The sequence below is a fragment of the Sus scrofa genome, chromosome 14, assembly GCF_000003025.6.
Source record: "Sus scrofa isolate TJ Tabasco breed Duroc chromosome 14, Sscrofa11.1, whole genome shotgun sequence".
In the NCBI taxonomy this organism is placed as follows: Eukaryota; Metazoa; Chordata; class Mammalia; order Artiodactyla; family Suidae; genus Sus; species Sus scrofa.
In genome coordinates, this window is record NC_010456.5 from 22,804,178 (window position 1) to 22,817,128 (window position 12,951).

Sequence of the window (12,951 nt, forward strand, 5' to 3'; positions counted from 1 at the left end):
GAGGCCAGGGATCAAACCCGCAGCCTCATGGTTCCTAGTCAGATTGTTTCCGCTGCTCCATGACAGGAACTCTAAACTCTGAATTCTTAACCCATTGAGCAAGGCCAGGGGTCGAACCTGCATCCTCATGGATGCTATTGGGTTTCTTACTGCTAAGCCAGAATGGGAACTCCTCATCATGGTATTCTTGACGTAGGTTGGTCAACCCCACAATGCCTGTCCCTCTTCTTCCCAAACCTTTCCCTGCAGCGGCTCGACTCTTGCTTTTAGTAACTGGCAGTAGAGTTGGAGGTGGTGGGTATCGAGAGAACCACTAGGGTCTCTAGAGCTCAGCTTGGTTTGTGGCTACATTTTGTCCCTCCAGGACCCTGTGGTTTTAGCGTTTGACATTGAGACAACCAAACTTCCCCTCAAGTTTCCTGATGCTGAGACTGACCAGATTATGATGATTTCCTATATGATTGATGGTCAGGTGAGTGGTGCCTTCTAGGATGTAAGTTCCGTGTGAACAGGGACCATATCTTTGCCCCAAACCAGAACAGTGTCCACTCCATGTTAGGGTTTTTGGTGAATAATGAGTGAATGGAGCCCACAAAATGAACAAGCAAGCTGTTTTGACATCAGCTACAGTCTGCCTTCCAGTGGGAATCTGAGGGCAAGTGGTGTGTCTCCTCTTGGGAAAGCTGGGGGTGCTTCCATTTTCTGCAGAAATTTTTATAGAGTCTCTGGGCTGCATGTAAAGAGGCGTGTCTACAGCCTTGTGGCTCTGACTTGGGCTGACTGCTGATGCACTTCCCAGGGCTACCTCATCACCAACAGGGAGATCGTCTCAGAAGATATAGAAGATTTTGAGTTCACCCCCAAGCCAGAATATGAAGGGCCCTTCTGTGTCTTCAATGAACCTGATGAGGTAGAGGTGTTGCTTGGGAACCTGCTTGATGTTTGGGGTTGGATGGGAAGAGGAGGCCTGATAACTCTTTTAGGCCTTGGCTTTTGTTAGATCGTAACAGCAGCTGGACTTGTTCCCAGGGGCTGGTCCTTGTCCACAGAGAGGCATGGAGGGGTGGAATTAAAGGCCTTATGGGAGGTTGCTGCTTCTCAGCATTGGAGAGGTGCTTGAAAATAGTTTGCAAAAGAGGGAAAGCAATCCTCTGACTGCTGGGGTTTGTTGAATTCAGGTTCATCTAATCCAAAGATGGTTTGAGCATGTCCAAGAGACCAAGCCCACCATCATGGTCACCTATAATGGAGACTTTTTTGACTGGTGAGTCTGAAAGGAGCAGAAGGTGCAGCGCTTGGTGGCCTGGTCGGGGGGGCTCCTCACTCTTGGAGAGGAACTCGCGTGTGGCACCCCCTGAGGACAGTTTGCCCTGTCTCTGTGGGAATTAGAAACTCACTGCCCTGTGCTTGTCCATCCTTCATCCTTAGGCCATTTGTGGAGGCCAGAGCTGCGGTCCATGGTCTGAGCATGTACCAGGAGATAGGGTTCCAGAAGGACAGCCAGGGGGAGTACAAGTCATCCCAGTGCATCCACATGGACTGTTTGAGGTAGGCCCCGCAGCTCACCTGGAGGTGCTTTGCAGTCTCTCGTGAGGACTTTCTGTGAGTGAGGTCCCTTCTAAAACACATTGGTCCTATCCACGCCCTCTTGAGGGAGGAAGGTAGATTCCAAGGAGAAGCTCCTGTCACCTAAGAGGACAGGTGCTGGGCCACTGGCTCTGACCAGGTCCAGGGATGTGTCTTTTTTTTTTTTTTCCTGTCTTTTTGCCATTTCTTGGGCCACTCCCACGGCATATGGAGGTTCCCAGGCTAGGGGTCGAATCAGACCTACAGCTGCCAGCCTACACCACAGCCACAGCAACGCGGGATCCGAGCCACGTCTGCAACCTACACCACAGCTCACGGCAACGCCGGATCGTTAACCCACTGAGCAAGGGCAGGGATCGAACCTGCAACGTCATGATTCCTAGTCGGATTCGTTAACCACTGCGCCGTGACGGGAACTCCCAGGGATGTGTCTTTGATTGTTTGTTCGTCATCCAGTCAGTCAGCAGACACATGCTGGACACTGGTCTTCAGGGTATGGAAGCCAGACTGGAAAGAGGCCTGGTAGATGAGGTTTGGTACTGTGGGAGCTGGCGGAGGGGCCTTGTTCCTTCCCCACATGAAGCTGTGTGGCGGCTGCCAGTCTCTCTTGAAGGGCAAGCATGGTGTCTGGACAGGCTGGAGTGTCCCAGCTGAGGACAAGCAAATGAGTGACCCAGAAGGAATGCTGGAGAGGAAGGGGGTTGTGCCCTGTGGGGAGGTGGTGGTCATGGGGAGCCACTGATGCATTTGAAGCTTGATCCATTTTCTTGTTAGCCCTGGCGTAGGGCACGGGGCTTGAAGGGAGTGGGCTGGGTCATAATGCGAACAGGAGTGAAGAGAGGGCTGGATGGGAAATATCTGAGAGGCAAGGACTTGGGGATCTACAGATCTGTGGGCAGAGGTGGAAGAATCATGGGGAACACTGGGCTCCTGGGGCAACAGGCAGAGCTCAGGTTCAAGGTAGAAGCAGGCCTGGGAGCCCCATTCATGTGGGGAGCATGGTGTAAAAATCAAAAACCAAAAAAAGGAGTTCCCATCGTAGCTTGGTGGAAATGAATCTAACTAGGAGGTTGTGGGTTCGATTCCTGGCCATGCTCAGTGGGTTAAGGATCCAGCATCCAGCATGCTGTGAGCTGTGGTGTAGGTCGCAGATGCACCTCAGATCTGGCATTGCTGTGGCTCTGGTGTAGGCCAGTGGCTACAGCTCTGATTTGACCCCTAGCCTGGGAATCTGCGGATGCCGCGGATGCAGCCCTCAAAAGATAACCCCCCCCCAAAAAAAAAGGTAATAGTTGATGGATTGTCAGGCAGAGAAGTAGAGGAGAGGTGGGGCCCTCGATGGAGGCGGTGATGTTGGGAGGCCACAGGGGACATTTCTGGGGAGAGGACGGCCTTCAGGGCAGGGGGAGCCAAAAAAGCTGAGATCAGATGTGGCCAGTAGGGAGTGTGGGTCTGCGAGAGGCAGCGGTGTCAGTTGTGGGCTGAGTCCTGGGGAGGAGGTGGAGACGGGCATGGAGTTGAAGGGGCACAGGGTGGTGAGTTGTTTTCATGCCAAGGGGTAGGCATAGCAGGGCAGGCCCTGGCAGCACCCATAGGGGACAGGCTGTGGAGGGATCTGGAAGGCTAGAGAGAAGGCCAGGTTCTTTCCCCTCACATCTGTATTTCTCTGAGGGCAGAGGGCAGTCCTTTGAGTTTGGAGGACTGGCTCTGGCAACTGCCTGTGTTTGTGGGCTTTCTGTGAAGCTAACCAGATCCGGTTGAGGGCTTTTCACAAGGGACCTGGGCCATGGGAAGTCCCGGAGCCCTTTGGAGTACCCGTCAGGACCCTGCATTTTCCTCCGCTGTGTCGGCTTGGCCACCTCTCCCAGGTTCCTGGGCCGCTTCTCAATCATCTCTGAGTTTTGCTCTTTCCCAGGTGGGTGAAAAGGGACAGTTACCTTCCTGTGGGCAGCCACAACCTCAAGGCGGCTGCTAAAGCCAAGCTGGGCTATGACCCTGTGGAGCTGGACCCCGAGGACATGTGCCGGATGGCCACCGAACAGCCCCAGGCACGTGCGCTGCCTGGCTGAGTTCACCTTAGGCTGGGGAGGGAGGCCTGCTGGGTGCCTCGCTGACCTTGCTCCGATGATCTCCTTAGACTCTGGCCACCTACTCAGTGTCAGACGCGGTAGCCACCTACTACCTGTACATGAAGTACGTCCACCCATTTATATTCGCCCTGTGCACCATTATCCCCATGGAGCCTGACGAGGTTAGTGCCTCTCCTGCCTGCTCCCTGAAGGGGTGGCCCCAGGGACCCAATGCAGACATGGCCCCTGGACTTTTGTGCTTGGCTCATGTCCTGGCATTTCCCCCCGCAGGTGCTGCGGAAGGGCTCCGGGACGCTGTGTGAGGCCCTGCTGATGGTGCAGGCCTTCCATGCCAACATCATCTTCCCCAACAAGCAGGAGCAGGAGTTCAACAAGCTAACAGATGATGGCCACGTGCTGGACGCCGAGACCTACGTAGGGGGACACGTGGAAGCTCTTGAGTCGGGCGTGTTCCGCAGCGACATCCCCTGCCGGTTCAGGATGGTGCGCCCCTCCTGGGTCTCCTGAGGCTTGGGCCCCTTCCCACGAGGGACCCAGCCCATAAGGGCTGGAGTAAAGCCCTTGGCCCCTGCTTGGCCTGTAGCCCTGTCCTTTGTCTGCCTTCCCTCTTCTCGGGTGCTGCAGGGCGAGCACTTGTCTCCTTCTGGAGCATTCTTTTTGTAGCTTTCCACCCGAGGCACTTCAGTTAGTGGGAGGGCGTTTTCCTGCCTTATGGGTATCTTCTCCTGCTTGTTTGTGTTAGAATCCTGCTGCCTTTGACTTCCTGCTGCAGCGGGTGGAGAAGACCATGCATCATGCCATCGAGGAAGAGGAGAAGGTACCCATGGATCAGGTCACCAACTTTCAAGAGGTAATACTTGGGGGATCTGGAGAACAGTCTGTTTACACAGGCTGCCTTGCAGACTGGCTTCTGTCAGTGGCCTGCTTATTGTGCACCTACTGGGTGGGGTGCTTGGTCACTGAGACAGAGGACACAGGGCCTCGTGTGGTCTAGTAGGAGGGGACTGTGTGGTGGTCACGGTGAATGAGGCAACTTAGTGAGACAGGAGAATTTCGCAGAGAATTTTGATAGCTTTTGGAACATAGCTGGGGGCCGATGGAGAGAGGAAGGCCAGTTTCAGGCCAGTTCATTTGAACTGTGTTTTGTAGGCAGTTGGGGAGGCATTGGAGTGTTTTTAATTTTTTATTGTCAAGGAAACTTTTTTTTTGTTTTTTAGAGCTGCACCTGTGGCATATGGAGGTTCCCAGGCTAGGAGTCGAATCAGAGCCACAGCTGCAGGCCTACACCACAGCCACAGCAATGCCAAATCTGAGCCGCATCTGCGACCTACACCACAGCTCATGGCAACACTAGATCCTTAACCCACTGAGCGAGGCCAGGGATCAAACCTGAGTCCTCATGGATGCTAGTTGGATTCGTTTCCACTGAGCCATGACAGAAACTCCAAGGAGACTTTTAAAATGATGATCGAAGTTCCTACAAATTACAGGGTAGAATATAGTGACTGTAAAATCCATCACATGGTCATTAGGAAGCACCATTTACAAAATGTGTCACATGATGGGAGGTCTCAGGCATCTCCCTCCTTAATGGTCCTGTTCTGTCAAGCCCTGCTTAACACTTCAGCATTTTCAGTTGCTCTAGTGGTTTGCAGTTTTCACCAGTTTTAGAATTGCCTTCAAGAAATGTCTTATAGGAGTTCTTGTTGTGGCTCATCAGGTTAAGAACCCGACTAGTATCCATAAGACACGGGTTCAGTCCCTGGCCTTACCTAGTGGGCTAAGGATCTGGCATTGCCTTCAGCTGTGGTGTAGGTCACAGATGTGGCTTGGATCTGATGTGGCTGTGGCTCTGGGGTAGGCCAGCAGCTAAACCTCCGATTCTACCCCTAGCCTGGGAACTTCCATATGCTGCAGGTGTGGCCAAAAAAAGAAAAAGAAAAAAAAAAAAAGAAAGAAAGAAATGTAACAGATTCACCAGGTAGAATTCAAACAAGAATGTGTGCATGTGCTCTGCTAACTATAAAGTCCTGTGCAGCTGTTGTCAGCTACATCTGTCATACACTTTGGGAACTCCCCAGGATCAGCTTGGGAAGAAGGGTCTGGGCTGAGTAACAAACAGGAGGTAAAGAACACCTTGAGGGAACCAAGTCTGAGAGGCAGTGAAATGAGTGAGGAGTGAGGCAGAAAGAGGGACTGCGCAGCCTTAGTGAGTCTGGATGTGAACTCTTTCAAGATGACAGGTGCTATGTCTCAGTAGCTGCCTCCAAAGCCCCTGACAGTATTTTCTGCAGGGCGGCCCAGGGTCTTTAGGAAAAGGGAGCAGGTTCACCTTTTATTCCTGAGTGATCCTCCTGGCAGTGGTGCGAAGACAGCCTTGGGAGGTGTCAGCTGAGGGATCACAGTGCTGTCTTGCGTGTCCAGGTGTGGTCCCCTGTCACCTCAGCCTTCCTTCTTATTTGGATCTTCTCATCTTCCCTCCTTGAGCAGCTTTTTAAACATGCCTTAGCATGCTCTCCAAATGGTTCATTTACATAAAATTCAGTTAGAAACAGTAAGTATTACATTTCTGGTGTTTCCTCTTCTACTTGATAGATATACCGCTTAGTCATTTTTTTCCCTTACAGTTTTAGTTGGACTACTTTGAAGGGTTTTAAGAAACTTTTAAATACTAAGGGCAGTTTTGCATTCAAGTGATTTTCTAATATGACTTTACCAAATTTAATGTTACTTTATAAAAAGAGATGGCTACCCTTCTTATTAATGTTTTTCTTGTGGTTAATTTTTACATAATTTAAATGTGGTTTATACTTCAGTGCGTAAATCAGAGGTTGGCAGGGAGTTCCCATTGTGTCTCAGCGGAAATGAATCTGACTAGCATCCATGAGGATGAAGGTTCAATCCCCAGCCTCGTCCGTGGATTAAGGATCCGGCATTGCTGTGAGCTGTGATGTATGTCGGCAGCTGCGGCTGCTCTTGGACCCCTAGCCTAGGAACCTCTGTATGCCGAAGGTGCTGCCCTAAAAAGCCAAAAAAAAAAAAAAGAAGAAAAAAGTAAAGCAGAGGTTGGCAAACTACGTAGCCCATGAGGTCTGTTACAGCCAGCAAGCTAAGAATAGTTCCCTTCCTTCCTCCCTCCCTTCCCTCCCTCCTTCCCCTGTGGCATATGGAAATTCCTCAGCTAGGGATTGAATCTGAACCACAGCTGGGACCTGCATTGCAGCTGTGCTGGATCCTTTAATCCCCTGTACCTAGCCAGGGATCAAACCTGTGCCTCTTAACTCAGTTGTGTTCTTAACTCACTGCACCACAATGGGAACTCCTCTTTTTTTTTTTTTTTTTTGTCTTTTTGCTATTTCTTGGGCTGCTCCCGTGGCATATGGAGGTTCCCAGGCTAGGGGTCCAATCGGAGCTATAGCCACCGGCCTACGCCAGAGCCACAGCAACGCAGGATCCGAGCCGTGTCTGCAACCTACACCACAGCTCACGGCAACGCCGGATTGTTAACCCACTGAGCAAGGGCAGGGATCAAACCCGCAACCTCATGGTTCCTAGTCGGATTCGTTAACCACTGCGCCATGACGGGAACTCCATGTTTTTTAAATGTTATTTTAAAAAAAGACTGTGTGACAGACTGTGGCCATGAACCTGAAGTATTTATCATCTGGTCCATCACAGAGGTTTGCTGATCCCAAATCTAAAGTTTTTTTTTGAGCCGGCTTGTCTAAGAATGCCAGTGTAGTAAGTTAAATTATCCAATAAATGCTAGGTTAATTCCTAAATGTAGTAGTTCTCAAAATTTTAGTGTGACATTTCTTGTGAACATACTGGACAAGATGAACCACGTATGTAATGTTCTGTTTTAACTAGGTATTAGATTTGGGGGAGTGAATATAAATATATGACTATCAGAAACCTGTTTAGCCTTTTATAGTTTCAGTGACTTTTTGTTTTTTAGAACAATATTTTTATTTCTAGAAGCTCTCTATTGGTTATTTTTCAAATGGGCTTGCTTGCTTTAAAGTGGACTTTTAGGAGTTCCCGTCATGACTCAGTGGTTAATGAATCTGACTGGGAACCATGAAGTTGTGAGTTCGATCCCTGGCCTCGCTCAGTAGGTTAAGAATCCGGCATTGCCATGAGCTGTGGTGTAGGTCGCAGATGCAGCTCTGACCCCACGTTGCTGTGGCTCTGGCGTAGGCTGGCGGCTACAGCTCCAATTAGACCCCTAGCCTGTGAACCTAGAAAAGACAGAAAAACAAAAAATAAATAAATAAATAAATAAAGTGGATTTTTAGAATTCCCATTGTGGCTCAGCAGGTTAGGAACCTGGCGTAGTGTCTTTGAGGATGTGGGTTGGATCCCTGGCCTTGCTCAGTGGGTTAAGGATCTGGCATTGCCACAAGCTGCAGAATAGGTTGGATCCTGTGTGGCTGTGGCATGGCCCGGCAGCTGTAGCTCCAATTTGATCCCTAGCCCAGGAATTTCCATATTCCCCAGGTAGGGCCCCCAAAAGAAAAAAAAAAGTAGACTTTCTCTCTTCTTATGTGTGTGTGTGTTTTTTTTTTTTTTTAACTAAAAAAAGTTTTGTCTTTTTAGGGCACACCCACAGCGTATGGGGGTTCCCGGGCTAGGGGCTGAATTGGAGCTTTAGCCACGGGCCTATGTCACGGCCACAACAATGCCAGATCCAAGCCACATCTACCAAATCACAGACCTGAATTAGGGCCCATGGTGACAGAAGCTCCAGGAAGACATATCCCTCGCCCAGAGCCTAGAAGAGACATGGCTTCAGTGAGCACGCTTATTCTAGTTTATCTTTCTGTGGAGGTGCCTTTGAGAGGCCTGCCTTTTATTTGGGGCCTGCGTTTTATCTCCCTGCTGTGTGCGGGCTGCCCTTCCCTGAGGAGGCCTCAGAAGGAAAGAGCTCACAGCACAGGCCTGAGGCTGCTGACCTCAGGAAAGCCTGCTCCGTGGCTGCCCTACCCTGGTGGCTGGGAACTTTTCAGGAGGTTTTTCACCTTCTGAGAGGAATGCCTTACGTCTCCTTAGGTTTCCTGTGCAAACAACATGATTTATGCTGTTTCCTCCTACATGTCTGGAGTTTTGGTCTGTGCAGGCTGAGGGCCAATGTGATTGGCCCCCAATAAACACCCTGGGCGCTGGGGCTCCATGAGCTTCCCCCGAATGGTCCCGTCTTGATGCTGGAAGAATTAAGCTCATCCCATCTTGAGCCTGGGCTTCTCCTGATTTTGTCCCAAACGTCTTTCCCTCTGCTGATTGAGCTCTGTGTCTTTTCATGTGAGTCACCAAACCTGGGAATGGTTGCAGTGACCCTGCCACAGGACTCAGCCTCTGCTAGGTCCCCAACTGAATCAGCTGATTGTTCATGCTCTGGTTGTGATTCTGCTTATTCTCTGGGGATGACCTAGTGGCACTTTCTTTTTGTCTGTTTAGGCCCGCACCCGTGGCATATGGCATTTCCCAGGCTAGGAGTTGAATTGGAGCTGTAGCCACCAGCCTGTGCCACAGCCACAGCAGCAGCAGATCTGAGCTGCATCTGCAACCTATACCACAGCTCATGGCAACACTGTATTGTATCCTTTAACCCACTGAACAAGGCCAGGGATCAAACATGCATCCTCATGGATACAAGTCGGATTCATTACCACTGAGCTACAATGGGAACTCCTAAGAGGGCTTGTTCTTGAGCCCATGCCAACCTCTTGATCCTTCTTCTCTGTCAGATGAGGGGTTGCCGGGACAGGGACGGCATGTCACACACCTGCATCAGGGGGCACTGGTGGCCCCCAGGAAGTGTGGCTGTTGATCATCTAACTGGGTCCCACACTCTTGTTCAGATGGGCCATGCCGTGTGAGGCCACAGACTGTCATGCACTTTTTTACCAACCCCCAGAGTTCTTTTGGGGTGGAGGCTGCTGCTTCCTCTGATGCTGTCCTCTGCCCTTACTTGCAAGTCCCTGCACCTACAGGCCTGGTGTTGGTGGTTGTGGTATGTCTGAGACCCTAGGTGCTTTCTCTGTCAAACTGTTCAATCTCTAGTTTTCATGTTGGTCACCAGGCTCCACTTCTTTCCTCTTTCTTGGTAGGTGTGTGATCAGATTAAGACCAAGCTCACCTCCTTGAAAGATGTTCCTAACCGAATTGAGTGTCCTCTGATCTACCACCTGGACGTGGGTGCCATGTACCCCAACATCATCTTGACAAACCGCCTGCAGGTGAGCCAGATTCTCACATTAGAACTAAGCTCTTTCTGCCCAGACCCTAACTGCTCCCTCTGTGTCCCCTCACAGCCCTCTGCCATGGTGGACGAGGCCACCTGCGCTGCCTGCGACTTCAACAAGCCTGGAGCAAACTGCCAGCGGAAGATGGCCTGGCAGTGGAGGGGCGAGTTCAGTGAGTGTGTGCCCTGGGAGGGCCGCCCAGCAGGAAGTGGGCGTGGTTCTCCATCATGGACTGTTCCCATCACCCCTCCTAGTGCCGGCCAGTCGCAGCGAGTATCATAGGATCCAGCACCAGTTGGAGTCAGAGAAGTTCCCTCCCTTGACCCCAGAGGGCCCAGCCCGGGCCTTTCATGAGCTGTCCCGTGAGGAGCAGGCTAAATATGAGAAGAGGAGGCTGGCAGGTGAGACCACGTGCCCTCTGACTCTTGGGTCCCCCTTGGGTTGTTTGGGAGTGTCACACTGGGAGATCAGGTGGACCAGCTGTTGAGCTAGATGAGACCACTGTTGGCTGGTTCTTCCTATAGGCTTCCTTTCGTCACCATCTTCCCACGAGTGTTCAGGTACCCAGCCCTTCTTCCTGTGTTCTTTGTGCATTTGGTCTCTTGGATTTGATTCATTAGCAGCATGTCTTTGAGGTTGCTGCTCCTCTGTGTTAACCTAAAAAGTCTCATTTGTTGGTATCCATAGCCAAGCTCTTTTGTTTTGGTTTGGTTTGGTTTTTTGCCTTTTTAGGGCCACACCTGTGGCACATGGAGGTTCCCAGGCTAGGGGTCGAATTGGAGATGTAGCTGCAGGCCTACTCCAGAGCCACAGCTTTGAGGCAATGCCAGATCCTACAGCCACTGAGCAAGGCCAGGGAGCGAACCCACATCCTCATGGATGCTGTTTGGGTTTGCTAACCGCTGAGCCACGACGGGAACTCCGTTTTTTCATTTGCTTTTGTTTTTGTTTTTTTGTTTTTGTTCTTTATTGCCAAGTTCTTTTGGCTGTGCCCCGGAGGCCTGCCTCCTGTGTGGAGCTAAACTGTCCCCCACTCTCACCTGGGCCTCAGATTATTGCCGGAAGGCATACAAGAAGATCCACGTGACCAAGGTGGAAGAGCGTCTCACTACCATCTGCCAGCGGGAGAACTCTTTCTACGTGGACACAGTGCGTGCCTTCCGGGACAGGCGCTACGAGTTCAAAGGTCTCCACAAGGTGAGTCTGACATTTGTAAAGTTGGAATAAATTCTAGTTTCTAAGGTGAAAAATCTTTGCTTGGTGTTGTCTGGATGTTTTGCCCCCAACCCCTGAACTGAGCTGGCACATGTTCAGACAATAAGTGTGCAGTTGCTTTTTTTGTGTTTTGTTTTGTTTTTTGTTTTTGGCTGTGTCCGCAACTTGTAGAAGTTCCCGCAGGTATCAAACCTGTGCCACAGCAGCGACCTGAGCCACTGCAGTAACAACACCAGACACTTAACCTGCTGCACCACCAGGGAACTCCTTTGCAGTTGTTTGTTTTTGTTTTCCTTTTTTGGCTGCCCCATGGCATACGGAGTCCCCCAGCCGAGGATCAGATCCGAGCCACAGTTGCAGCCTACATCATAGCTGTGGCAATGCTGGATCCTTTAACCCACTGTGCCAGGCTGGAGATCGAATCTGTATCCTGGTGCTGTAGAGATGCCACTGATCCTGTTGTGCCACAGTGGGAATTCCTATGCAGGTTTTTGTTTTTGTTTTGTTTTGTTTTGTTTTGGTCTTTTTTAGGGCCACACCCACGGCATGTGGAAGTTCCCAGGCTAGGGGTCAAATTGGAGCTATAGCTGCCAGCCTACACCACAGCTACAGTGATGCCAGATCTGAGCTGTATCTGTGACCTACACAGCAGCTTGTTGTGGCACCAGATCTTTTTTCTTTTTTTTTTGTCTTTTTGCTATTTCTTTGGGCCGCTCCCGCAGCATATGGAGGTTCCCAGGCTAGGGGTCGAATCGGAGCTGTAGCCACTGGCCTACGCCAGAGCCACAGCAACGTGGGATCCGAGCCGCGTCTGCAATCTACACCACAGCTCATGGCAACGCCGGATCGTTAACCCACTGAGCAAGGGCAGGGACCGAACCCGCAACCTCATGGTTCCTAGTCGGATTCGTTAACCACTGCGCCACGATGGGAACTCCGGCACCAGATCTTTAACCCACTGAGTGAGGCCAGGGATCAAAACCCTCCCCTCATGGAGACTAGTTGGGTTCTTAACCCACTGAGCCACTATAGGAATTCCTGGGCTGGCCATCTTTATAAATAAAGTTTTATTGGAACTGAGCTTAGTTTGCCCACAGTAGCAAGGGAGCAACTGAGTCAGAAGCTGAGGCTGCACATCTACAGGACACATCGTGTGGCCCTTTACTTTGCCAACCTCTGACTGGGAGGACTGAGGGGAATGTTTTTACCTATAGATTTCATCCAGTAGGATTCGGGAAAATACATAGCAATTCCTCTATGTATATTAGCAGGCAGTTGCTTTTTATTTAGGCAAATGGAGTTTTTTCTAAGAGACCTTCCTTCACTGCCAGATTCTGTGAGTCTTCATTCACATCCCACCCTGCTCTGATAGCCTGTAATCATCATGCTTAATCATTATTAACTTTTTTGTCATTTTTCATTTTGGTTAAATGTATATAATGTAAAATTTAACAGAAGTGTAGAAGTCAAAGGCATTAAGCACATGCATATTGTTGTGCCACTGTTACCACCATCCATCTCCAGAACGCTTTATCTTGCAAAACTGAAACTGTACTCATTTTGCAGTAATCCCTATTTTACTTTCTGTGGACTGTGAGTCTGACTACTCCAGAAAACTCAAATAAGTGGAATCATACAGTATCTGCCCTTTTGTGACCAGGTATTTCTCTCAGCCTAATGTCCTCAAAGGTCATTCATGTTGTAGCCTCTGTCAGCATTTCCTTTTTTTTTTTTTTTTTGTCTTTTGTCTTGTTGTTGTTGTTGCTATTTCTTGGGCCGCTCCCGCGGCATATGGAGGTTCCCAGGCTAGGGGT

The 12,951-nt window shown here is 50.3% G+C and overlaps 1 protein-coding gene across 1 annotated transcript in view; it reads left to right on the forward strand.

Annotated features, from left to right (window-relative positions):
• POLE (DNA polymerase epsilon, catalytic subunit) overlaps positions 1-12,951 on the forward strand; it is a 54,673-nt gene that overhangs the window by 6,032 nt on the left and 35,690 nt on the right. The window contains exons 9-20 of the mRNA XM_021073944.1: positions 365-472; positions 800-910; positions 1,179-1,264; positions 1,429-1,548; positions 3,503-3,635; positions 3,725-3,838; positions 3,948-4,160; positions 4,420-4,527; positions 9,788-9,916; positions 9,992-10,094; positions 10,177-10,323; positions 10,974-11,119. Of these exons, the coding sequence (XP_020929603.1) occupies positions 365-472; positions 800-910; positions 1,179-1,264; positions 1,429-1,548; positions 3,503-3,635; positions 3,725-3,838; positions 3,948-4,160; positions 4,420-4,527; positions 9,788-9,916; positions 9,992-10,094; positions 10,177-10,323; positions 10,974-11,119 (1,518 nt within the window). The remainder of the gene's footprint in view (positions 1-364; positions 473-799; positions 911-1,178; positions 1,265-1,428; positions 1,549-3,502; positions 3,636-3,724; positions 3,839-3,947; positions 4,161-4,419; positions 4,528-9,787; positions 9,917-9,991; positions 10,095-10,176; positions 10,324-10,973; positions 11,120-12,951) is intronic.